This window comes from Cucurbita moschata, unplaced genomic scaffold (genome assembly GCF_002738365.1).
Source record: "Cucurbita moschata cultivar Rifu unplaced genomic scaffold, Cmos_1.0 Cmo_Scf00073, whole genome shotgun sequence".
NCBI classification, from domain to species: Eukaryota; Viridiplantae; Streptophyta; class Magnoliopsida; order Cucurbitales; family Cucurbitaceae; genus Cucurbita; species Cucurbita moschata.
The window spans coordinates 403,287-427,626 of NW_019268589.1; the positions used below are offsets into that span (position 1 = coordinate 403,287).

The 24,340-nt window shown below is 37.9% G+C and overlaps 4 protein-coding genes across 5 annotated transcripts in view; 2 read left to right on the top strand and 2 right to left on the bottom strand.

Annotated features, from left to right (window-relative positions):
- The window catches only part of LOC111438354 (vesicle transport protein SFT2B), a 17,996-nt gene extending 16,666 nt beyond the window's left edge, over positions 1 to 1,330 (bottom strand). For both annotated transcript variants that reach the window (XM_023076259.1, XM_023076258.1), the window contains exon 1: positions 966 to 1,330. In XM_023076259.1, the coding sequence (XP_022932027.1) occupies positions 966 to 1,115 (150 nt within the window). In that variant the 5' untranslated portion in view covers positions 1,116 to 1,330. The remainder of the gene's footprint in view (positions 1 to 965) is intronic.
- Positions 1,331 to 10,645: 9,315 nt separating this feature from the next.
- Positions 10,646 to 14,181, top strand: LOC111438312 (protein SUPPRESSOR OF GENE SILENCING 3-like). The gene is made up of 6 exons (XM_023076208.1): positions 10,646 to 10,782; positions 11,393 to 12,375; positions 12,510 to 12,807; positions 12,937 to 13,181; positions 13,310 to 13,464; positions 13,818 to 14,181. The coding sequence occupies exons 2-6, from the start codon at positions 11,404 to 11,406 to the stop codon at positions 14,047 to 14,049; spliced, it is 1,902 nt and encodes a 633-aa protein (XP_022931976.1). The 5' UTR covers positions 10,646 to 10,782; positions 11,393 to 11,403; the 3' UTR covers positions 14,050 to 14,181.
- Positions 14,182 to 15,548: 1,367 nt separating this feature from the next.
- Positions 15,549 to 18,827, top strand: LOC111438326 (acyl-coenzyme A thioesterase 13). The gene is made up of 3 exons (XM_023076226.1): positions 15,549 to 15,805; positions 15,942 to 16,085; positions 18,502 to 18,827. Exons 1-3 carry the CDS (start codon positions 15,626 to 15,628, stop codon positions 18,643 to 18,645), a joined length of 468 nt encoding a protein of 155 aa, XP_022931994.1. The 5' UTR covers positions 15,549 to 15,625; the 3' UTR covers positions 18,646 to 18,827.
- On the bottom strand, positions 18,775 to 23,970 carry LOC111438325 (calcium-dependent protein kinase SK5). Its single transcript, XM_023076225.1, has 7 exons — positions 23,235 to 23,970; positions 21,874 to 22,017; positions 21,630 to 21,782; positions 21,419 to 21,534; positions 20,021 to 20,188; positions 19,724 to 19,948; positions 18,775 to 19,077 (listed from the first exon to the last, which is right to left on the bottom strand). Exons 1-7 carry the CDS (start codon positions 23,785 to 23,787, stop codon positions 18,925 to 18,927), a joined length of 1,512 nt encoding a protein of 503 aa, XP_022931993.1. The 5' UTR covers positions 23,788 to 23,970; the 3' UTR covers positions 18,775 to 18,924.
- Positions 23,971 to 24,340: the final 370 nt, after the last annotated feature.

A 24,340-nucleotide genomic window follows, 5' to 3' on the forward strand; every position in this document is an offset into this window, starting at 1 on the left:
CCCCCCCCCCCCCCCCTCTCGTTAATTGAGCCTTTCCCCCTTGTCTACAGTCATAAAAATCACAAAGATGGTTCAAAGTTGGCTGCCCTGCCCTCTAGTTCAGTGGATTTTCTTTTGTTGGAAGTATTTTGGAATTTGTTTGGTCTCAGAATGAGTTTTCATAGAATTTTCTTTTCTCATTGCACTACTATTTCAACAATTAAATATGTTTTTAAAGGTGTATGGCCACACACTTATAAGTGTTAAGTATATGGATAACAGTTTTCCATTCTTTTTCTTCTTGATTATAGAAAGTTATGCCTCATCTGTGAGACTTGAAGAAATAGGGAACAAATTTTCATTGAAAGAATGAAAAACTGCAAAGGAGAAAAGGCCAAACTCCTACCCAATGGTGATTACAAAAAAGAAATCCAACTGACCAAAAAATCATTAATTGTTAAAGGGAGTAACATATGCACCATGATAAAGCAGTCACAATTCAAGGAAACTATCAAACGGATTCTCTTTGTTAATAAGGTTCTCTTTTTTCTTTTGATCCAAATACTCGGAATGTTCTATTGATCTATAACCAGAGAATCTCCCTTTCCTTTTCCGGTGGACGGCGATTAAGATGGAGGATAAAAGCTCTTAAACAATGCCAGGAGCATTACATAGCTGTTATTTGCCAGTCACTTTTAATTTAACATCACTGAAATTTTACTTTTTCGTGATGAGTATTCAGTTTTAATCTAACATATACAAGGTTTTGCTTCTTCGTGGCGTTCAGTTGTGGCAATAGAAACTCAGTTACAGTCCCATTTCGTTGTGTTAGATCATCTTTCAGAAATCAAAATCAGCAATGAAAAATGTATATCAAAGTTGCAATACTGCGTATTTACATAATACAAATAAAATATCAAAACGCTACTTTTCTGCGCTAAATTCAGTAATGGACGAATCAAAATTAGAATCTAAAAGAAGAAAACCTGTTTGGTGGATAGCGTGCAATTGCGGTTGAAATCGTCCATAAACCAGGAAGAGTTATCGTCATTGATGGTAGCAGTAGAAGCTTCGTCGTCCACCTCAACTCCTACCAACATTTTCATTTTCTCGAACGCCTGATTCATCTTCTCCATGACTCCGCCACCGACGCTTCAAATTCTGCTGCAAATTATGGCAAGAGGGAGGGAAAGGGAGAAGAACAGAGGAAATTCAGAGAGATCTAAAGCAAAGGCATGTACAGAATGGATACTTCGGCTGATTGAAGCAAAAAATTGCCACCAGCAATCTCCCAATTCACCAGCAACCCATTCCCCCGTCGCCGTCAAGGTCCACCGCGGTCGTTCACAGATTTAGACTCGTGGGGGATAATAAAATTACCTTTTTAACCTTTGAAATTTTACTACAATTTTTTTTTTATTTATTTATTGTTGGTGGATATTCTAACTATTAACCGATCTTATCTTTATCACGGTGTACCTAAACTTTTTAACTTCTTGTCAATTGAGCTATATTCAAGTTGATGTAAACTAGCTTAGTTGAAATTTTATAATCTTTTGTTCTTAACTGTCATCTCTGTATATTATCAGCTAAAGAAACATTTTGTAAGCAACCCCCTATGTGACCACATAGCTCTCAAACGCTCTGATTGCGACCAACAGTCAGTGAACACTCGGAAAAGAAATGAGGCATGGGGTAAATATAAATTACTCAATAAGCAACCTACTGGTCCAATTCCTAGGAAGTTCGGGCCTAATTATATAGCTATCTAAGCTTCCAAAAAAGCTTTGAAGTTTCATCCGATTCTCTTACACGTTAGAAACGCTATCGGAGTTTAGAAGCTATTCACTAGGTTCTAGTGTCGCATACCTACGAAACTACAAATCTCATCTCAAGATAACCAACTTTTTAATTCTCATACTTAGTAAGCTTGCATAGCCACAACAGTGAATGCCCAATATCTTGGGTTTGGGCTCGACCTCCTCATTTTTGTTTGGACCATATGACATCATCTATGTAAGGTTAGTTGGCGACCCTTAACATAGGGCTATAGCACCCAATGAATCTAAGAGAGCGACCTCACAAGAGAACCAACGACTAAGTTTAGTCATGTGGTTTCACGTCCCTCTCAAACGAATTTATGATGTTATGACCTTGCTCAGGAGGCCCTGGGTCATTTCCACACTCACTAGGGGCACCCATCATGAGTCAACCATTTCTTAGGACTAGTTTTTGAATTGCAGCCTCAGCCTTCGTCCCATTTCTACACTCAATAGAAGCACTTACCTTGACACAACTACTAGTGTAGTTCAAGTCTCTTCTCAAAACCAGCTTACGAAATTGCGCCCTTAGCTTCGACCAGTTTCTACACTCAATAGAAGTACTCGTCTAGAGCTAACTACCTAATTAGTCCCAAGTCCCTCCTTAATATCAATTTACGGAATCACGGCCTCACCCTTGACAACCTCTACCCTCAATAGTAACTCAAGTGGCCTAAGAGGTTATGGTGACATCATTCACACTACTATTAAGCCCGTTAGCCTTTTTTATTCGTCATTATTGTGGAGGTTTACTTGGTTAATAGGGGTGTCTAGGTGGTTTAACCTCATCTCAATCTCCAAAACACTCGGGACTAGCTTCGAAGGGCTAATCTAAATTCTAGAAGCACTCAGGTTTAGACCTTTAACCGCCGGTCACAATCCTAGGGTGCTCAATCTACTGGAAATATACTAACCTAGGTCAATGTGAAAACCGCGCTACCTCTATCACCCTAGTCTTAACATAATACATTCTTGCATGCTTACTAAGGGAGATATTCCTATCAATCACTTAAAGCACAGAAACACATCTTATAAACGTTCATGCAACCTCAATGTGGATATAAAGTTCATCAATTATCTGGAATACAGATCACAATATCTCTTCTTTCATTCTAGCTCAGTGGAAAACGTTCATGCAAGTTCGAGCTCCTTCTTCTCGATCTCACAGCTTCACTCCCCTCCCCTCCCCTACTTCACAGTCAAGTATTTTAATTGTCTAAACCTGTCGATAGAGTATCTTTGATGTATGCAGACCCATCAAATTTTCGAAGAGTAGATATGTAAGTATGATATATAAGTTGTTTTTGCTTTTGAAAGAAATAAATTATTTGTAGGACTATAATAATTTTTTAAATAATTGAAAAATGTTTCAGATGTGATTTAGCCTATCACTATTTATTATGATAACAGTAATGTAATGACGAAATCATATTGATATAGAAAAAATATCATGATAGTTGCTAATATTATTTTAATGACAATCGTTTTGATCTATATAAAACGGTTCTTCAAGTTAAAGTGTTTGAGGATCATTTAGAATGTCTAAATTTATGAGACATGTCTCAATTTCTGCAAGGTAAGTGGGAGAACATGTTAGGTATAATTCAGCATTCATTGTCATCCATGTAGGGCCGCTTTACCTTTACCTGAAAAATATAAAGGTAACACGTGGCTTGAGTATTTTAAGAAATATTTAGTAAGTCACCTCACTCTTGATCTTAGTAATGCAATCACACACATAAAATTATGGGACCTATCCTTTAAAACCGTAACATGGCCTTGGACACTTTCAAGTTTCGGGCAGGATTGGATGTGTGGTACTTCCCCATATATGGTGCACGCACATGTACATGGACCCACCAGGTGGGCTCGTATACGTACCCCCTAGATCTGGCTTGGTCGGGCATAATACATTACACACCGTCAAACGCCACAGAAAAGGAAAGACTCACATGATATCATGACGGATATAAATATCGGAGGTACTCATCCGTACTAACATAACAAATGGGGAAGTATCTTGATGCACATGACATATATACATGCATGAGATCCCCATGATTTACATTTATAGCATAACATTAACATCATTCCATTTCTCCTTTGCTCATGTATACATGACAGTCATCACATAATCCATCACATAACTTTACATGACAAAACACGTACATAACATTCTATTTCATTCACATCATTGTGTAATGGATATCACATGCATATATAGCATAGCATAACATCATGTTTAAGGTCTTGAAAACATCTCAGAATTTTCATAAAGGTATTTTGGACATTTATCACCCCAAATCTTGGTTTAAATTCTCAACATACTCCAATGGTCGTGTAACTTTGTATAATCCCTTTAAACCATGAAATAATGTTCCTCGTCAAATTTCATGTCATTTTGAGATTATTTTGGTCATAAGCCAGCGGTACATAACTATAGGGGTATTTTAGTCATTTTACACCTACCTTTGTAATCCTTGTGGATCCTCCCCCAAGTCCAACTTAAATCATGGTTTCCTAAATTTAAGACATCTTGACAATCTCATACGGTAGTCCGTATATAGTGTTTTAACTTTTACGGTGTTAGCTAATAATTATTATTAGGTTATGGAGCCTGCTGCTTATTTATATCTTAGTCAAGGATTATACGTAGTAAAACTATATTTGGTAAATAACATATAAAGTAAAATGTCATAAATAGTAAATAGTTATGTACAGTAAAAAGTTATATATGGTAAAACTATATATAGTAAATAGTTATATATAATAGATGGTTATATCTTGTAAATATATATAATAAGCTAAACCATATATATATCCCCTTAGGCAGAGATTTGAAAATGTACTTTTTATATTCTTCATATTTCTCTTATGGTACATATATGTAGTCATCAATACAAAACCTTTAGCCAATATTCTTCCTGCATTTTCTCTATCCTGTTCTTTGTGTTCATCTAGATCGAGTGTGTGTTGTTGTGTGATCCTAAAAATTGGTATCAGAGCTAAGCAGAAGTCACCACGATTTGTGAAGATGGAAAGTTCAAAGATTGGAATAAAGAAGTTCAATGGATTCGATTTCGGTTTATGAAAAATGCAGATTGAAGATTATTTGTATCAGAAAGGTTTTCACGAATCTCTGTTGGGGGTGAAGCCGGATACCATGACCACGGAACAATGGAAGCTCAAGGATCGACAAGCCTTAGAGCTGATCCGGTTGACGCTATCCAGAAATGTGGCGTTCAACATCATCAAGGAGAAGACAATGTCAGATCTGTTGAAGGCGCTATTGAATATGTACGAAAAATCGTCGGCTATGAACAAGGTGTATTTGATGCGGAGATTGTTCAATCTACAGATGTTTGAAGGTGGATCTGTTGTTGATCATATAAATGAATTCAATATGATCGCAAGTCAACTGAGTTCGGTGGAAATTAATTTCGATGATGAAATTAAAGCATTGATTTTGATGTCATCTTTACTCAAGTCTTGGGATACTGTTGTTGCTGCAATCAGCAGTTCCCGAGGATCTGATAAACTGAAATTTGATGAAATTCAAGATGTAGTTCTCAGCGAAAGTATTCGCAAACGAGAAGTTGGAAATTCATCTGGTAGTGCTCTTAGTGTTGACTAACGGGGAAGAAGTAAACCAAAGGGCCCAAATGAAGGGCTATCAAAATCAGAGAACCGAGAAAAATCTTCAAATAGACCAAACATAACATGTTGGAATTGTGGAGAAAAAGGTCACTTTCGAACAGAGTGTACAAGACCAAAGAGGAAGCAGAATCACAAATCTGGAGATGATGATGATTCTATAAATTCAGCCGAAGACATTAGGGATACTCTAATCCTCAGCGTGGACCGTTCGATTGAATCCTGGATTTTGGATTCAAGTGCATCTTTTTATTCATTTCCAAAGTAAAGAGTTGTTCCGAAATTTCAAGTCTGGAAATTTCGAGAAAGTGTATCTTGCCGACAACAAAGATTTGGAGATTAAAGGAAAAGGGGATGTCTGCATAAAAACTCCAGCAGGGAATCAGTGGACATTAAAGGATGTCAGATATATTCCTGGTCTCAAGAAAAACATGATCTCTATTGATCAGTTGGACAATACAGGTTATACAACAAAGTTAGGGAAGAGTTCATGGAAGATTATGGAGGGTGCTATGGTGGTAGCACATGGCATAAAATCTGGAACTTTATACACCACTGCAGGTGTTGGTGTTAATATGACACATGCGGAAGCAATTTGGATCTTAGGCACTTTTAGAACATCAATTATTGTAAATTACTAGCATGTTCATAAGTATTAAAACTTAATGAGTTTAAATACTAACCTTTTGTAGTTCAAACTCCTTTTGCCTCACGAACCGGTTTCGAACCACCACTAGTGTCTTCTCCACTATCCTCCGGCCTTAGAACGGGATTGTGGAATCCGGTGAGTGACTAAACTTGGGAGGGATTTTGTATATGTGAAGAGAGTGTTTGTGAGAGGTTTTTCTCAAGGTTTTTCACCAAGATGAAGAAGACCTTCCATGTATCATGATCACTCTATTTAAAGAGTCATGTTTGCATGTTCATGCAAACTTGAGATCACCAAATTTTGACACTTAAAATTCCACTCAAATGTTTGGGATTATGTGGCAAGCATGCATGTTTGAGTTAACCAAATTTTGACACTCAAAATTCCACTCAAACTTCTGGGGTTTATTTGGCAAACATGCAAGTTTGGTTAAACCAAATTTTGACACCTCAAAATTCCACTAACATGGATTTTTCCATTAGATGAAGTCAACCTTTTGACTTTCTTCATTTTAATTCAACAATTAATTTGAATAATGAATTTCAAATTAAAGTAACATTAAATGATTAATTAAACTATTTAATTAATATTTAATATTAATTCAAATGCCAATCCCAATCAATTCCGACACATAATTGATTAAGATATTTAAATCTTATTTAAATATCTCAGATTCTCTCTTTTCGTTTAATTCGTAAATAAAACAAAATTGCAGTTAAATATATCGTATATATGTAATGCATATTCCCTAATTTGAATTCGAACACTTCGAACTCACTCGTCACATTGTTCTATGGTTTAGTCCGATATGAGCTAGCAGAGGGACCTAATGGACCTATAGATCATGGGCTCCAACGATCCAAGATTAACCGATTAAACTCATTAACCTGGTTAACCAACATTCGTTAACTACTAGGACACTCCACTATAGCCTAGTAGTTGCACTCCCCTCACTATAGATATATTTTTGTCCATCTGATATAACCATGATTAGTAAGTCGATCCTTCACAGGTTGTTCGTAACTAGAGCTGGGTCAATTTACCGTTTTACCCCTGAAGTTACTTCTTGTTCCTTATGTCTCACTGATCCTCTAATGAACAATTGGTTTGTGGTCCAACCAGTAAACCGAATCCCTCTCAGGCCAATGAGAGGGTGGGGCCCCTTGTTCAAGACCTAGAGTCAGTGCTTAAGGGAACTACCTTTCTTCTATCCCTAAAAGTGGGTAGGAGCGAATTCCGTCTTGCACCCCACGTCCCTAGCCATTCACCCAGTCTTACCCCTGAAATGGGAGGCCTGTTGGAGTTGGAGTTGTGGTTGAGCTTGAGTCGTAGGAAAACTCACCTAGTGATGTTGCAGCAGATACTCATGAAACTTCTGAGACTACTGTTGAGAAACCAGATGTGGTGCAAGTTTCCAAGACCACGAAGCAAGTGGGAGTTGAGCTTGAGTTGTAGGGAAACTCACCTAGTGATATTGTAGCAGATACTCATGAAACTCCTGAGACTATTGATGAGGAACCAGATGTGGAGCAAGGTTTCAAGACCACGGAGTAAGTGGGAGTTGAGCTTGAGTTGTAGGGAAACTCACCTAGTGATGTTGTAGTAGATACAAGACTGTTGCAGAGGAACCAGCGGTAGAGCAAGTGACACCTGAACCAGTGTTGAGAAGATCATCCAGTACTATCAAAGTACCAAAATATACCTTCATTACCCTATCTGTTGTTGATGAAAAGGAACCAGAGCCCTTTGATGAGACCCTACAGTTGGATGATACAACCAAGTGAGAGCAAGCCATGATGGGATGTCTAGACTTCAAAAATGCGTTGTACTAAGGCTGAGTATGTGGCAATAGCTGAAGCTGAAAAAGAGACGATATGGATGACTGACTATCTAGAAGAATTTGGCAAGAAGCAGCACAAAAAGATTCTTTATAGAGATAGTCAGAGTGTCATACAGTTGGTGAAGAACTCAGCCTATCATTTAAAGATAAAACACGGAAGACGATACCATTTCACTTGCAGGTTAGTGGAAGATGGTGATGTGTTTTGAGAAGATAGAGGGTGCAAAGAATCCAGCAAACATGTTGACAAAATGTGTTGACATTGGAATATTGAGGTTGTGCAAAGCCTGATATGGTGCCATGAAATTGCTCATGGTCGTTTGAGAAAGAAATTCTTGGTTGACTAGATCAGTCTACAAGTGTGAGAATTGTTAGGTTATGAAGTCTGCTGCTTATTTATAGCTTAGTCAACGATTATAGGTAGTAAAGCTATATTTGGTAAATGACGTAAAATGTCATAAATAGTAAATAACTATAGTAAAAAGCTATATCGAGTAAAGTTATATATGGTAGATAGTTATATATAGTAGATGATTATATCTGGTAAAGCTATATATAGTAAGCTAAATGTTCTCTGTATTCTCTCCATAGTCATCAATACAAAACCTTTAGTCAATATTCTCTTTGCATTTTCTCTGTCCGTTTTTTTGTGTTCATCTAGATCGAGTGTGTGCGTTGTTGTGCGTTGTAGTGCGATCCTAACAATTACATATATTTTTTTGTCCATACTAATACTTTAATTTCATATTTACAAACTTCGTAGTGACGAAATTTTCTTTCGACATTCGTCACTACCACTTTTAATATCTATAGCAGACTATAAGATATTTTCGTCTACTAAGCTTTTTTGGTAATTTTTATTTGAAACTACTTACTCGTCAGTATACGTTGGTACATTCTTTTCCATCTCTATGGTCATAACACTGCATATATTGAAACATGTTTGTGACGTCTGACTGAAACATCTAACATTCCTTAGCAAGATGCAGTATACACTATCTGAATTCTCTCAAATTTTCTTGAATAGAGTCCTTTGAGAGTATATTTTTTTAGAAACAAAAAAAAAAAAAATTATGTGAACCGGTCTAAAAGAGGGTCAAATTAGCGAAATATCATAGCTAATTTGTTTTAAGAGTGGCGTGGTGTTCACAAATCAATTTAAGTATATAGTATTTGAAGTTTCATGGTGTTATCTCGTAAGTTCTCTGTTCGGTAAGCTCACGTCACCCCATTTTTTGTGTTCAAATTAGTATTTTTGTTATAATTCAAAAAGAATAGACTCGACTTTCTTAACTCAGTTTAACTACAATTGGGTTGATTGACTCGTTTTCGATCGTTCCACAAGCATTTTTACTCGATTGATCAAAGAAAATGTTAAATCATAGTAACATATGATAATAAAGGGATAAGGGTAGTACAGAGTAGTCTCCTTGATCATCCGACTTGTGAAATGTCGATAATGCCATCTCCCCCATCTTTAAATCCAGTGTTGAGCGAGGGTAAATGGGTAATTGCATAGGGGAATTATTACCAACCCCGAAGAGACAAAACTCAAAAAAGGATTGTAGCAGTGAAAGCCACACGTAATCGTTTCATAGTTTTACATTATCTAAATTACCACTTTACCCTTCTCGCACACCCTAATCTACCAAATTCTTTTCTTGCAACTCGCAGGGTCAAAAACGTCCTTAAATTTTTTGTTTAAAATTTTTTATTAATTAAATAAATTTTTATTAAGAGGAGAAAAATGGGATAATAAATCAACAAAATAATCAAAATTATTATTAAAAATTAAATAATTAATCACAGGACTTTAGACCATAAATTCCCACGGTACCATGTACGATGAACATGTAAGCACGTCTCATAGAAATTCATGTCACGATGAGTATAAAAGTACCATGTGCACTATGATACTGAACCATAAATTTAAATGTGGGACCTCATGCATGTTATATCTCACACGATAATGAACTTCTCCAGTATGTTACGTATAGCTGCGTACATCACGAAAGAAACAATCATGAAAAGTAGGTCCCACCAATCACGAATCATGTTGCATGTAATTACATTTTTTTACTTCAATAATGGAATTTGATAAGTATCTTCAAATACATTAAATTGGATTGGATGATTGTAATAATTTATTTACAAAATCATTAATTAATTTAATTCACAATATCTTAATTACAATTAATTAATTTTCAATAATTATATTTGTTTATTTATTTATTGGGACAAATTTTGATTAGCACATTCATTAATATATTATAATTTTAAAAGTATAATTAATTGGTTCAAATTAAAATTGTAATTAATGATAAAAAATTATAATTAATAAAAATTAATTAAGTAATCTTTTGAATTACTTTTATTATTTTATTAATAAATTATTATAATTATATAAGATTTATAAATATATCTCATTAATTATAATTTAAAAATATTAGTTGTACTAAATATTTATAAATGATAGGATTATTAAGAAATAAACTTAAAATTTAATTAATTAAAATTATTTTAATAATTTAGCTTAATAAAGGTAACAAAAATATTATCTAAAATTAAATAATAATAAATGGTAAATATTACAATCTAGTCCCGATTTATGCGTTGTATTTAATAATTAATTAGAGTCCGGACCCGTAAGAGACGAGTTTAAAAGCGTCGCTGTTCTCGATTCATTCGGTTCACTCTTGCGGGTAACTGATCAGTCAGTCGCTCTCGCTTATCTATGCGCCATTTCTGGAGACGAACGTTCCATTGACACATCTTTCTGCTCAACTCCATTTTTTCCGGCATTGGATTCCGTTTCCGGCGACAATCTTCAAGATCTTAGTGTACTCTCTCTCTCTCTCTGTCTCGTGCATGGTTTGAGATTTTTCTGCTATGGTTTCGGTTTCTTGGTTATCTTGATCATGGAAGTATCTGGCAGTTCAATGTTAATGTGGATTTCTTTAGAGTCTAGTGTGTTTCGATTAGATTTCTTTAGAACCTGAGGCGGAAGAGAGCAAAATCTTGTACGTTGCGGAAGTCTGTATGTGATTTTTGTGTTGTTCTGAGAATTTTGTCTCGTTGTACGAGCTGCATGGCTTTCGATTCTTGCATCATATTCTCTATTTGTTTTGTTTACCGTCGTTTTATGTCTCTGATAACGGATTACCTCTCCCTGTTTTACATTAACATTGGAAATCCGAAATGCATTTTGCTCGACATTTATTATTCAAATTATTCAACTCTAAAATCCTTGTCCTCTAGCGTTTTCAACACCAGAATGTGTTCATGTTTCGGGATGTTTATCGTTCTTTGTTTGTTTTGTCTGATTTGATATCTGCTTCGTCTTATTATGGCTGGAGGATTTGTTTTGGGTCAAGGATCGCGTAGTTTCCAATGTGTATTTTGCTCTCGCTTCTTTTATAAACTTTAGTTATTTATATATATAATGAGCAGGTTATTTAAAAATGAGTTCAACCAGAGGGCGTGGGAAGCCTTCGAGCTCAGGCACCAACAGTGAGAAGTCACCCAAGGAGAGCAATGCTTCTGGGATTTCTACCGCTACGCTGGGCCATTTGAGTCAGGGTGTTGCGGATGTTAGCCTGGAATCGGGTCACGCAGATGGCGATTGGGAAGTTTATGCCAGAAAGTCCAGGAACAAAGCTGGGACCAATGCAAATAAACAATGGGGTGCCCAGAATTTCAGTCCTAAATCAACAGATATGGTTCAAACGTCAGGCACACTTAATGGTGCTGGGCGAGGAAAGGCATCTGGTAAGAATTGGCAACCTCAACACCCTGATGCAAGGATAATGGCTACACCAGCATTAATACGCCCTCCCCTGGAGCATGGCTGGAATTGGCGCTCTAGGGCAGGTTCCAGTCAAAGTAGGGTGTTGGAAGATGCCCAACATGAGGACGAATTTAACTCAAACTCATATCCAAGTAACGAGAATGAAGAAAATGACAAGGTTGATGATTCCGATGATGATCTGGAGGATAGTGATGATGATCTCTTAAGTGACGACTGTGATTCTGATGCAAGTCAAAAGAGCTATGAGACTCAAAAGAAGAGTAGATGGTTTAAGAAATTCTTTGAGATTTTGGATCGTTTGACTGTTGATGAGATTAGTGATCCTGCTAGGCAGTGGCATTGTCCAGCATGCCAAGGAGGCCCTGGTGCCATTGACTGGTACCGTGGCCTGCAACCCTTGATGGCACATGCCAGAACGAAAGGATGTAGAAGGGTGAAGCTGCACAGAGAGCTAGCAGCACTGTTGGAGGAGGATTTGCGGTGTAAAGGAGCATCCATCATTCCTGCTGGTGAACAATTTGGCAGATGGGAAGGTCTGAAAAATGAAGACAAAGATCACGAGATTGTGTGGCCTCCTATGGTTGTTATTATGAATACAAAGCTTGAGCAGGATGAAAATGACAGGGTACGTTTTCAATTCAGCTGCTTCAAAAGTGGACAGATCGGTCTATTATGTTTGTATTTTTGTAATGCAATTGTTGTCTTATATGCATATTTGATATCTGACTGAATTATACTTTCCTGTTGGGATGATGGCAGTGGATTGGCATGGGAAATCAGGAACTTCTTGAATACTTCAGTCCATATGTTCCCGTCAAGGCACGACACTCATATGGCCCGCAGGGGCATCGTGGGATGAGTGTTTTAATTTTTGAGCCATCAGCAAAGGGTTATTTAGATGCTGAGCGCTTGCATAAGCATTTCATTGAACAAAGAACAGGTAGAGATGCTTGGGATCATAAGGGGAGGATTCTGTTTTATCCTGGTGGGAAGCGCCAACTCTATGGTTTTATGCCTCTAAAAGAAGACCTCGACCTTTTTAACCATCACATGCAAGGTTTCATCACCCTCTCATCTTTGTTGGTGTCTGACATATAGCAAACTTTATATCCTTTTCATGGGATATGCCATTATGATTATGATGTGAAGTTTTATTTTCTTTATGATTTTTAAAACTATGAAATAGGTAAATCTAAGATGAAATTTGAGATGAGATCATACCAAGAGATGGTCGTTGATCAGATAAGGAAAATGAGCGAGGACAACCAGGAGCTTAGTTGGTTGAAGAACAGGGTGGTAAAAGAACGAAGTAAGGTTAAGGCCTATGAAGAATCTCTTGGTAAAGTGTGTGAAAAGCTTAGGAAAACCAAGGAAGAGAATAGAATTGTTAGACAAAGAACCCTTATGCAACACAGAGAGACTACAGAAGAGGTACGCCTTTTCAACTGGGAGTTTTAGAGATTAAAACATGGTTCGTATTACACAGTAATGGTGTTTAGCTTTAATGATGTCACTTAGTAATCATTCTTTCCCCTTTTTCTTTTCCCCTGCTGATGAAGATGCAATTGCAAGAACAATTTTTCAATGATCAAATCAAACTATTGCACGAAATGAGGGACGAAAAGGAAGAGAATTTTGAAAGGTTGCAGCAGGAGGAACGTGAGAAGATGAAACAAACTGATGGAAGCCATTCAAATACACATTATAGAAGCAGGTAATTGAGATATGTTGTTTGTCTAAATCTGTGGCAAGTCATTCATACAACGGTGGATATTGGGAAAACGATGCTGCGACATGTTACAAATTTCTCGTAGTTTTACTTGATACTGTTTCTGTAACATCCCAAGCTCACCCACTAGTAGATATTGTCCTTTTTGGGCTTTTCTTTTGGGCTTTCCCTTGAGGATTTTAAAATACGTCTGGTAGGGAGAGGTTTTCCCACCTTTACAAAGAATGTTTTGTTCTCCTCTTCAACCGATGTGGGATCTCACAATTCACCCCCTGACACTCGTTCCCTTCTCTAATTGATGTTGGATCTCACAGTTTCGTTTTTTTTTTTTTGCTTAGGGCGGAGGACGTTGCAAAGCTCATAAAGTTTCAAGAGAAGGAGATAGAAGACTTTGTAGCAGAACGGGAGGAGCTGATAAAAGCTCATGAGGAACGGATGGCAGCAATGAAACGGAGACATTGGAATGAAGAAGTTGAGCTCGAGAAAGGATTCAATGCAGAACTAGCTCGGCTGATGGAAAAGTATTCCCCTCAGAGTTCTAAAGATGCAGAGGCGCAGCAGTCGAGCTGAGGGTCGAGTCGAGTCGAGATCACAGTGAAGGTAAGCAAATGGAGTATTGCAATCCATTTTATGTTCTTCTCTAACGTTGATACAGGAAGGATAACAAAAAAAACAATGATATAGGAAAGTTGCAAATTTTCATATTCATTCCTTGATTTGAAGTAACTAATTGTTTAGTCTTTCGCTCAATGCTTTATTTAAAAATATATTGCAATTGATAGTATGTTTCTAAAAAATTAGAGTTAGGCCATGAAAAAAGTTGGCAAAGGTAATGCTAGAACTGACACAATATTAATAGTCTTCATTAAACACCATTGTTTCCTGTTTGACCAAATTATATGGGCTGCAAACTACATGATAGGGTTCACTAAGGTGAGTGTTGTTTGTTGATCCATACCCCGATCGATATCTATCGATACCTCTTCATACAAGTTGAATGACTACCTATTGAGTTTTGTCCCAGTTATTTGAATTTTATAAGGGCGAGGTTGATAAGAAATCATCCCAAAGTGGATTACTTTATTATACATTTGTTTGAGATTGAATCATTCTACGAACAAAAAAAACTTAGAGATTGGCTTAAAATGCTCTTTTAACTATATTTTATAGAGATAACATACATAGGTTTATATATCTTTGGTTTATATATCTCTTTTACGAATGGTAATTTTTAATTTTTTTTATGACTATAATAAGCCTCATTAAAGTAAATAAATAGATATCATTAAAGTAAATAAAAGTCTTAAATACATTAAAAAAATATATATATAATTTTAGATTATCTATCGATTTAAGAATAAATAAAATTCGAGTTTTTTAATCTTACATGACAATATTTTGTGATAATTAGAACATTTTTTTTCACATCTTTTTTAATGTTTTTTTTTTTTTTTACATGATTGATGTCTTGATTCATATTAGAGGTGACGATGGTTGACAAACTTATCAATTAATATTGGATGCATGCCTAATTCCATTATGAACGAAAATAGATTATAAAATCGTATAGAAACTCGTAGGGATCAAGATCATGATCACAACAAAATTGAACCCTAGTTAATAATATCAAGCATACGTCGAGTTAAAAAAATATTAGTTAGGATATGCACTAGCTGGGTTGGGTTAGAAAAGTCTTTTTAGATAAATCTAAAATTTAAGATTGGTTGGGTTGGCTAATAGAATAAATTAAATAGAGTTCACAACTTAATACTACTCTCTATTTTATGGTAGGGTTAGGTTGGGACTATTCTAGTGAGCCGAATAGGGCTCACAACCGAGCCCAAGAACCATTTTAAAATAGAGTTGAGTTCGGTGTGAACTCAATTTTAATTTTTTCACCAAGAACTCACTCAAAAAAAAAAAAAAAAACTATTTTTGGGATTGTTGGAGTGTAAATTGAGATTTATTTATTTTAAAGAAAATTTTGACGAAAAGATTAGATTATTTATTGCATACTACTAAATGATTTTCCATAAATTGTTACTTTTTAATTTAATTAATAAATATTAATATAAAAACTCATTCTCGGAGTGGATAAACCAGTTTTGGGAAATTTTGGAAATGAGATAATCTTACAGAGTGAGCGATGGAGAAGACGAAGAGATACCTGGAGAAGCATGATGATGATGATGATCGGAAGGTTGCGTCCTCCATTGATGCCCTTCCTTCCAGATTTTACGAAAACTTTGTGATGACCGATCTGCGCGTTGATCTCATCGAACCTGGTCGGATCGTTTGCTCTCTCAAAGTCCCCGCTCGTTTGCTCGTATGCTTTTCTTTTTCTTCTTCTTCTTTGTTCATCTGCATGATTCGCTTGATAATTAGATTTGTACATGATCTTTTGCCTATTTCTCACTTCAATTCGGATTTCTCTGTTTGCTGCTTGATGTTTCGTTATTAAGAACGAGAATAATTCCTTGCACGGAGGAGCCTCGGCGTCACTCGTCGACTGTATTGGTTCTGTAGCGTTAAAGACTTTGGGCGCTAACACCACTGGAGTCTCCCTTGAAATTAACCTCTCCTATCTGGATGCTGCTTATCTCGACGTGAGTTCCACTTTCCACTTTTTCTACCTTTCACTTTTCCGTTACTGTTGATCACATTACTCGGTCTCTGTAATTTTTATTTTAACCTAATAGCAGATACGGAATTTGAAATTTCTGGTCCAATTACTGTGAATCTGAATTTCAACTCTTAGTAAGAAGTTTAATGTTCAGATTCCTACCCGATGATATATTGCACCATACACATTTTTTCCAGTGATGTAAATAGTGCAAGGATCCCCTCTGCCCTCACTGCCACTGGGAAAAGGGAAAAGAATAGACTAGGTTTTTCTCGTAGAGAACAATTCATGGGCAAATAGTTGAAGAATCTGAGTATTAAGGGTATGAAGATTGGATTAAGTGACTTGGAAACACAGAACACAAGACGTGAGGAATTACACGAAAGGAATGTGTGGATTCAGTTAAAGTGAAACTTAACCTGACGCTTAGATTCAGTTTCCCAAGACACAAACGCAAGTGAACAGAAATATATTTGTATATTTTGATATTACTTTTAATTATTGTCGGATTAAGAACTTCAAGCTATTAGAATAAGCTCTCAAGCTATGAAGACAAATAATTCTTCCACTACCGCTATTAGCAGAGTTGTCTGAAGTTCTTAGAGCTAGGAATACCTATATTATGACAGGTAAAGACTTCCTTAGATTTTTTAAGAATCATGTTCTTGGATTTTTTATCTGCTACACATAGCTAATCCGGGGCAGATGGTGATTCTAGGTGAGTTTTTGGAGAAAAGGAGATGATTTTTTTTATAGAATTTTAACCAGAAGGTAAAGTTGGAGGATGACTGTGATGTCCCACATTGGTTGGGGAGGATAACAAACCTCCCACATTGGTGGGGAGGAGAACAAACCACCATTTATAAGGGTGTGGAAACCTTCCCCTAGCAGACGCGTTTTAAAGTCTTGAGGGGAAGCTTGAAAGGGAAAGCCCAAAGAGAACAATATCTGCTAGTGGTGAATCTGTGGCGTTACAAATGGTATCAGAGCCAGACATCGGACAATATGTCAGGCTTCTCGCTGTTCCCCGAATGGGGGTAGACACGAGATGGTGTGCCAGTAAGGACGCTGGGTCCCAAAGGAGGGTGTATTTGGGGGCGGTCCTACATCTATTGGAGGAAGGAAAGAGTGCCAGCGAAGACGCTGGGCCTCGATGGGGGGTGGATTGTGATGTCCCACGTTGGTTGGGGAGGAGAACAAACCTCCATTTATAAGGGTGTGGAAACCTTCCCCTAGCAGACGTGTTTTAAAATCTTAAGGGGAAGCCGGAAAGGGAAAGCCTAAAGAGGACAATATTGGTTAGTGGTGGATCTGGGGTGGGGTGGGGTGGTGTTACAATTATAATGGCTCACTTAATTGGTTAAGTCATTATATCATTTAAGTCATTATATCATCTATGAAATGACAAATTGGTTCTGGTATATAATTTGTTGTTTTTCCTGTGTTGGCCAACCATATTTTTGTATGTCTCGATTTTGGTGCTTTCATTTGTTTAATAAACGCTTATTTCTTTGAGTACATATGGAAATTTTAAGCTTTCATAATCATTTGAGTTTTTGAAATTGTGCTTTTCTTTTCTCAATTTCTTTTTCATATTTCTTTAGAAAAGATTTGAATTCTAATCTACAAATATAAAAAATATAGACAATTGGATCTAAGAACCCTTATGGAACCCATGAATATGCAAACCCGTGGATCACAAATGCTAAAACTCAAAACTTTAAGATGATTTTATCCCAAATGATTGTAACTCTTGGAAGTTCGATCTAATAACCTCATTAAAGAACAATACCTTTTAGATCTAAACATCCAAAAACTCCAAAATGATAAGAAATTACCCTAAGAAAAAATAAGATCTAGATTGCCTTATTTGAGATTCGAATCACTTCAGAAGTAAGATACATCATGTCAACAAATTTGAATGATTCTAAACCTGAGATCTAAACTATATAAAATTATAAAGAACTTAGACCTTAGTTAAAAGAAAGCACAAACCTTGGCTTGCTTGCCATCATCTCTGTTTTGGTAGCCACTATGGAAATGTAACTTTAAAATAAATAAAAAGTCTTGAAATATAGTCATGAAACACGCCATCCACCCATATTTTGTAACCCTCCGAGAATAAATAAAGTTTCGTGGTTCAATGTGAAATTAATTGCAACTTGAGTTTATCTTGGGATAATTCTGGCAACATTTTTCTATATCTTCCTTAAATACAAATCGAGATGTCTTAGTTTAGATTAGTAGATAATGAAATAAAAGACTCATAGCCGAAAATAGTGTTTATAAAACTAATACATAAATGCCTTTAGCGAGCACATCCACCGTCATCAAAATGTGTTATGTAAGACTTCGTTGCTGTAATAATTCTTATAATCTGTTTTCGTCTACTGTTTTAGGAGGAAATCGAGATCGATGCGAGGGTTTTGCGATTGGGAAAGACCATTGCAGTAATTAATGTTGAATTGAGGAGAAAAGGCAATGGTAAAATTATTGCTCAGGGTCGCCACACCAAGTACCTTGCCATCTCAAGCAAATTGTAGTTATAAACTCGTTTCAACATTAGAGTACCGCCAACAATTCCTCTGCTTCATGAACTGACATGGCATCTTACGTTTCTATACCTTCATCTGAAACAAAGACTTTGTTGCTGATATAATTCTTATAATCTGTTGCTATTGCTGAAATAATTTCATCTGATGCCTTCTTTTTAAATATCTGTTCCTCAAATGAGAATAGCACGGTAAGGACGTTTAGTTTTTGTTTTTATCGAAACGTTCATGGAACTAAAGTAGGATTCATACAGGTAATATGTAAGCTTCTTAGGTAGGATTATCAATAGATTGGTTGTTGGCACTTGTTGACAGGCCGAGAGCTTCTCCTAAATTCATCGGTCCTCTCATCGTCCTCCTTCCAACTCCTCCGTTGCCTTTTCTCATCATTGCTGCAAATTCGCCATAGTCTATACGCCCGTCCTGGCATTAACCCCAAACAGAACCAAAGAAGTTTTCATCAATATATAGGAACAGAGACAGTTGATGAACATTTAAACAGAACAGATATCAGAGAGGCGGGAAAGCAAAAACAATCGAACGCTTTGAATTGACATCAAAATTTAGGGAATCATTGGTCTTTTAACTTGTTGATTCATTGTATAATCAAAAGCAGAGAGAAGGAAGAGGAAAAAGGTGAGATCCCACGTCAATGTCCTATCTACTAGGAGGGAAAGCCTAGCCTAAAAAGGATAATATCTGCTAGCACGGGGCAATGTACCAGCGAGGAGGCTAAGCCCCGAAGGGGGGTGAACATGAGGCGGTGTGCCAGAAAGGACGTTGGGCCTCGAAGGGGGTGGATTGTGGGATCCCACATCGATAGGAGAAGGGAACAAGTGCCAACGAGGACACTGGGTGCCAAGGGGGGAGGGGGGTGGATTGTGAGATCTCACATCGGTTGGAGAGGAGAATGAAACATTCTTTATAAGGGTATGGAAACCTCTCCCTAGTAGACGCATTTTAAAATCGTGAAGCTGACAGCAATACGTAGTAAGCTAAAGCGGACAATATCTATTAGCGGTGTGCTTGAGCTGTTACAAAAAATGAGGGAGATGTAAGAGTAACTAACATTGTCTTCGTCGATTTCACTGATCATGTCGTCGAGATGCAGATCGCTCAAGCCAAACTCTTTGCAGGCTAGTTGAAGTTCATCAATGGTTATGAAACCACTACCATCCTTATCAAAATATGAGAAGGCCGACAACAAATTCTCTTCCCTTTCTAGTTTATTCAGATGGATTGTAGCAGCAAGAAATTCACCATAGTCGATGGTTCCACTGTTGTCAATGTCTGCCTGCCAAACAAAACATCATCAGTTTGCGTCGAAAGTAAGAATTCATAGGTAGAAGAAAGCTTTATTTCTTACTGCATCCATCAAATCCTTAATCTCCGACTCCATAAGTTCCGAGCCGACTCGTTTCAAGCCTTCTTTTAGTTCATCGAAGGTTATCGTCCCACTGTTGTCCGTGTCTATCATCTTGAACAACTCTTTCAATCCCCCAATTTCTTCTTCAGAAAGCCTTTCAGCAATTACCTACGATCAATCATAAGAGAGTTCAGCTCACCGCTAATAGATATCGTCTACTTTGGCCGGTTACATATTACCGTCAGCTTCACAGTTTTAAAACGCGTCTGCTAGGGAGAGGTTTCCACACCCTTATAAAGGAATGCTTCATTCCCCTCTCCAACCGACTTGGGATCTCACAATCCACCCCCCCTTGGGGGCCCCCAACGTCCTCGCTGGCACACCGCCCGGTGTCTGGCTCTGTTACCATTTGAAACAGCCCAACCCCGCCGCTAGTAGATATTGTCCACTTTGGGTCGTTACGTATCGCCATCAGCTTCACGGTTTTAATACGCGTTTGCTAGAGAGGGGTTTACACACCTTTATAAGGAATACTTCGTTCCCCTCTCCAACCAATGTGGGATCTCACAATCCACCCCCCTTGGGGGCCCAGCGTCCTTGTTGGCACACCGCCCGGTGTCTAGCTCTGATACCATTTGTAACGGTCCAACCCTACCGCTAGCAAATATTGTCCGTTTTAGCTCGTTACGTATCGTCATCAGTCTCTCAGTTTTAAAACGTGTCTGCTAGGGAGAGGTTTCCACACCCTTATAAGGAATGCTTCATTCCCCTCACCAACTGTTGTGAGATCTCACAATCCACCCCCCTTGGGGGTCCAACGTCCTCGCTAGCACACCGACCAGTGTCTGGCTCGGATACCATTTATAACAGCCCAACTCCATTGCTAACAGATATTGTTCGCTTTGACCCGTTACGTATCGTCGTAGCCCCACGATTTTAAAACTCGTTTGTTAGGGTGAGATTTCCACGCTCTTATAAGGAATACTTCGTTCCCCTCTCTAACCGATATGAGATCTCACAGTCCACCCTCGTTGAGGCCCAACGTCCTCGTTGGCACACCGCTCGATGTCTGGCTTTGATATCAATTGTAATAGCCCAATCCCATTGCTTGGCCCATTACGTATCGCCATCAGCCTCACGGTTTTAAAACGCGTTTGTTAGGGAGAGATTTCCACACTCTTATAAGGAATGCTTCGTTCTCCTCTCCAACTGACATGACATCTCACATGTTCAACAATTACCTAGATGCTAAGCACTCTGATATTCAATATCATCATCAACTTTTTGATGATGCCGTAACTAATCATGTTAAAATCTAGCAGATTCGACAAGTGACACGATCTACGTCGTATATCATACGGTTTCAAATCATTCCTTCAGTAGTTTAGAAGAACTTACTCTTAGAGCCATTTTCTTTAGCTTATTCATAGCCGAGAACTGCTTCAACCGTGATAATACCGCCGAGTCGAGAGGTTTATCTGGTGCAACTTTGTCATCTACAATCCATGGATGACCTGATACACAAAGGTTCCGAAATTTATAAACCTTAGAACAACATATCACCCTGACTCGCCAGTCATATAGCTCAATGCTAGGAACCTAAACTTACATAGGACTTCATGAGCAGTGAGCCTTCTCTTTGGATTTCTGTCAAGCATTTTCTGTATAAGATCCTTTGCACTTGCTGAAATGCCAGGCCACGGTTCCGATTCGAAATCGAGTCGTCCTTGTAATATCTGTCGGAAGATCCCTATTTCAGTTTCTGTTGTACAAAGAACGGAGAAAATTATCGGTAACAAAACTCTGTCGAAAGCGTTACTCATCCAAAACTTTCCAGGATTTCTAGTAGCTACCTGCCCAAAATGGAGGTACCCCACTTAATAGGATATATAAGATAACCCCTGCACTCCAAACATCAGCTTCCGGTCCATAATGCTTGCGTAACACGTCTGGTGCGACATAGTACGGACTACCGACGACATCCGAAAACGTTTCCCCTGCAAACAGTTTAAGATCTAAGAACACAGAACGTTCAAGAAAATGTAAAGAATAAGGTTGAGTAGTAGCTTAGCACAGCTACATTATGTACGTTGAATGTACGTTGAGGATCGTTGGGAGAGGAGTCCCATATCGGTTTATTAAGAGGTTGATCATGGGTTTATAAGTAAGGAATACATCTCCATTAGTATGAGATCGTTTGGGGAAGCCCAAAGCAAAGTCACGAGAGCTTATGCTCAAACTCGACAATATCATACCATTGTGGAGAGTCGTGATTCCTAACCGTGTAGACACAATCCATTCAGTTTCCCTTTGTTCAATCATAATTTCTGAGAGACCCTTTACTTTGCACGGTTAATCTTATTTGTTATTATGCACACTACATGTTCAATGTCGGGGATCGGCCCAACATGATGCTCGACGATGATAGAACTTGTATGAAATAAGGTACTCTTCCTCATTTTGATACAAATCTTAATTTCATCGTAAATCAAGTTCTAAGCAGAAGATTTGAGTCAACACATAATTTGTGTTAGGAATCACGATTCTCTAGAGTGGTATGATATTATCCACTTCGAGCATAAGCTCTCATGGCTTTGCTTTTAGTTTTCCGAAAGACATCATATCAATGGAGATGCATTCCTTACTTATAAATACATGGTCAGTCCCAACAATCCTCTCCTCGAACAAAGTATACCATAGAGCCTCTCCTGAGGCCTATGGTGCCCTCAAACAACCTTCCCTTAATCGAGACTCGACTCCTCGACAAAGTACACTCTTTGTTCGACACTTGAGTCACTTTTGACTACACTTTTGAGAGTCCCAACTTCTTTGTTCGACATTTGAGGATTCAATTGACATGTTAGAAATCACGAATCACCACAATGGTATGATATTGTCCACTTTGAGCATAAGCTCTCATGGCTTTGCTTTGGACTTCCCCAAAAAGGCTCATATCAATCGAGATGTATTCGTTACTTATGAATCCATGACCATTCTCAGACTCTCTCCCAACCATCCTCAACAATTTACTGAAAAGATCGACAGCAAGAGACCTCTATCTTGGCAATGGCTATCGATTTTCGTAGAGAAAAAAGTGGAAATGGTCGATATAGAACAGATCAATGAAGCCTGAAACACTAATTTCATATCCAAAATGCAGAGAAATAGATATGAGATTTACAGAAGAAAATGAACCCAAAAGGGTAAAAGAAACCTGGCTTGTAGAAGACAGAGAGCCCAAAATCAGTAGCCTTAAGAGCAGCATCTTCATCCACACTTAGAAACAGGAAGTTCTCAGGTTTAAGATCTCTATGCATAACTCCAAGCGAATGACAAGACTCCAAAACACTCACAATAACCCCAATAAGCTTAGCCGCCTCACGCTCACTGTAATGACCCTTCTGAACGATCCTATCAAACAGCTCCCCACCCGCACAAAGCTCCATTACCAAATGAACAGAGACCGGATCCTCATAAGTGCCCTTGATTCTAACGATGTTGGGATGTTCAGACAAATGATGCATTATCTGAATCTCCCTCCAAACATCGTCATAGTCCTCTTTGCACAGAAGCTTGCGCTTAGGGATGGTCTTGCAGGCGTAGTTGAACCCTGTTTGGTTGTGGGTGCATAGAAAAGTGGTGCCAAATTGGCCTTGGCCGAGCTTCTTGCCAAGGGTGTAGAAATCGGTGAGGGGTTGGGTCCGATAAGGGAGGACCCATGAGGGTTTTGCCGATGGGGGTGGAGTTGCAGAGCTTGATTTACTCATTAATGGCGATCGGCTTAGAGGAAATGGGCAAAACGGGGTGGACCCAAACCCTCAAAGAAGCAGATTCCTGGACCAGACTAGACCAAACAAACCAGGCCTCTCTCCCTCCTTCTCTCTTCCTTGTTGAAATAAAATATGGATTGAAAACAGACACACTTTTGGCCTAAGATTCTGTGTATGCTGGTTCAATTCATTATCAATTATCTCTCTGAATCATTTTTTTTTTATACATATAACTTGTAAGACCCGCTCATCGAAAATTCTCTTCACGGGAATTACCATTGACCTCGATAATTTACTTTGGAAACCAGTCATAGAACCAAAACATTTTCATACATGACAAATAAAACATGTGAAACCATTACGACACAAAAATAGCTAGAGTAAGTTTTCAATTGGGAAAATATGTGTACACAAAACAGACTCAGAAATAGATTCAATATAGTCTCTAGCTCGCTGATCTCGTCCTCGGTTGGCTTGCATCATCTATATCGGGAAAGAAAAGTTAAAATAGATTCACTGTAGTCTCTGGATCGCTCGTCTTGTCCTCAGT

Excerpts from the sequence above, each read along its gene's own strand:
- LOC111438326 (XM_023076226.1), top strand. The coding sequence starts at position 15,626 with ATGGAGAAGACGAAGAGATACCTGGAGAAGCATGATGATGATGATGAT. Across the intron at positions 15,806-15,941 it reads AAGTCCCCGCTCGTTTGCTC|AACGAGAATAATTCCTTGCA; the intron begins GTATGCTTTTCT and ends TTCGTTATTAAG. Across the intron at positions 16,086-18,501 it reads TGGATGCTGCTTATCTCGAC|GAGGAAATCGAGATCGATGC; the intron begins GTGAGTTCCACT and ends CTACTGTTTTAG.
- LOC111438325 (XM_023076225.1), bottom strand. The coding sequence starts at position 23,787 with ATGAGTAAATCAAGCTCTGCAACTCCACCCCCATCGGCAAAACCCTCA. Across the intron at positions 19,949-20,020 it reads TTAAGGATTTGATGGATGCA|GCAGACATTGACAACAGTGG; the intron begins GTAAGAAATAAA and ends TTTGTTTGGCAG. Across the intron at positions 19,078-19,723 it reads GTGAAATCGACGAAGACAAT|GACGGGCGTATAGACTATGG; the intron begins GTTAGTTACTCT and ends GGTTAATGCCAG.
- LOC111438312 (XM_023076208.1), top strand. The coding sequence starts at position 11,404 with ATGAGTTCAACCAGAGGGCGTGGGAAGCCTTCGAGCTCAGGCACCAAC. Across the intron at positions 13,182-13,309 it reads ACAGAGAGACTACAGAAGAG|ATGCAATTGCAAGAACAATT; the intron begins GTACGCCTTTTC and ends CTGCTGATGAAG. Across the intron at positions 13,465-13,817 it reads AATACACATTATAGAAGCAG|GGCGGAGGACGTTGCAAAGC; the intron begins GTAATTGAGATA and ends TTTTTTGCTTAG.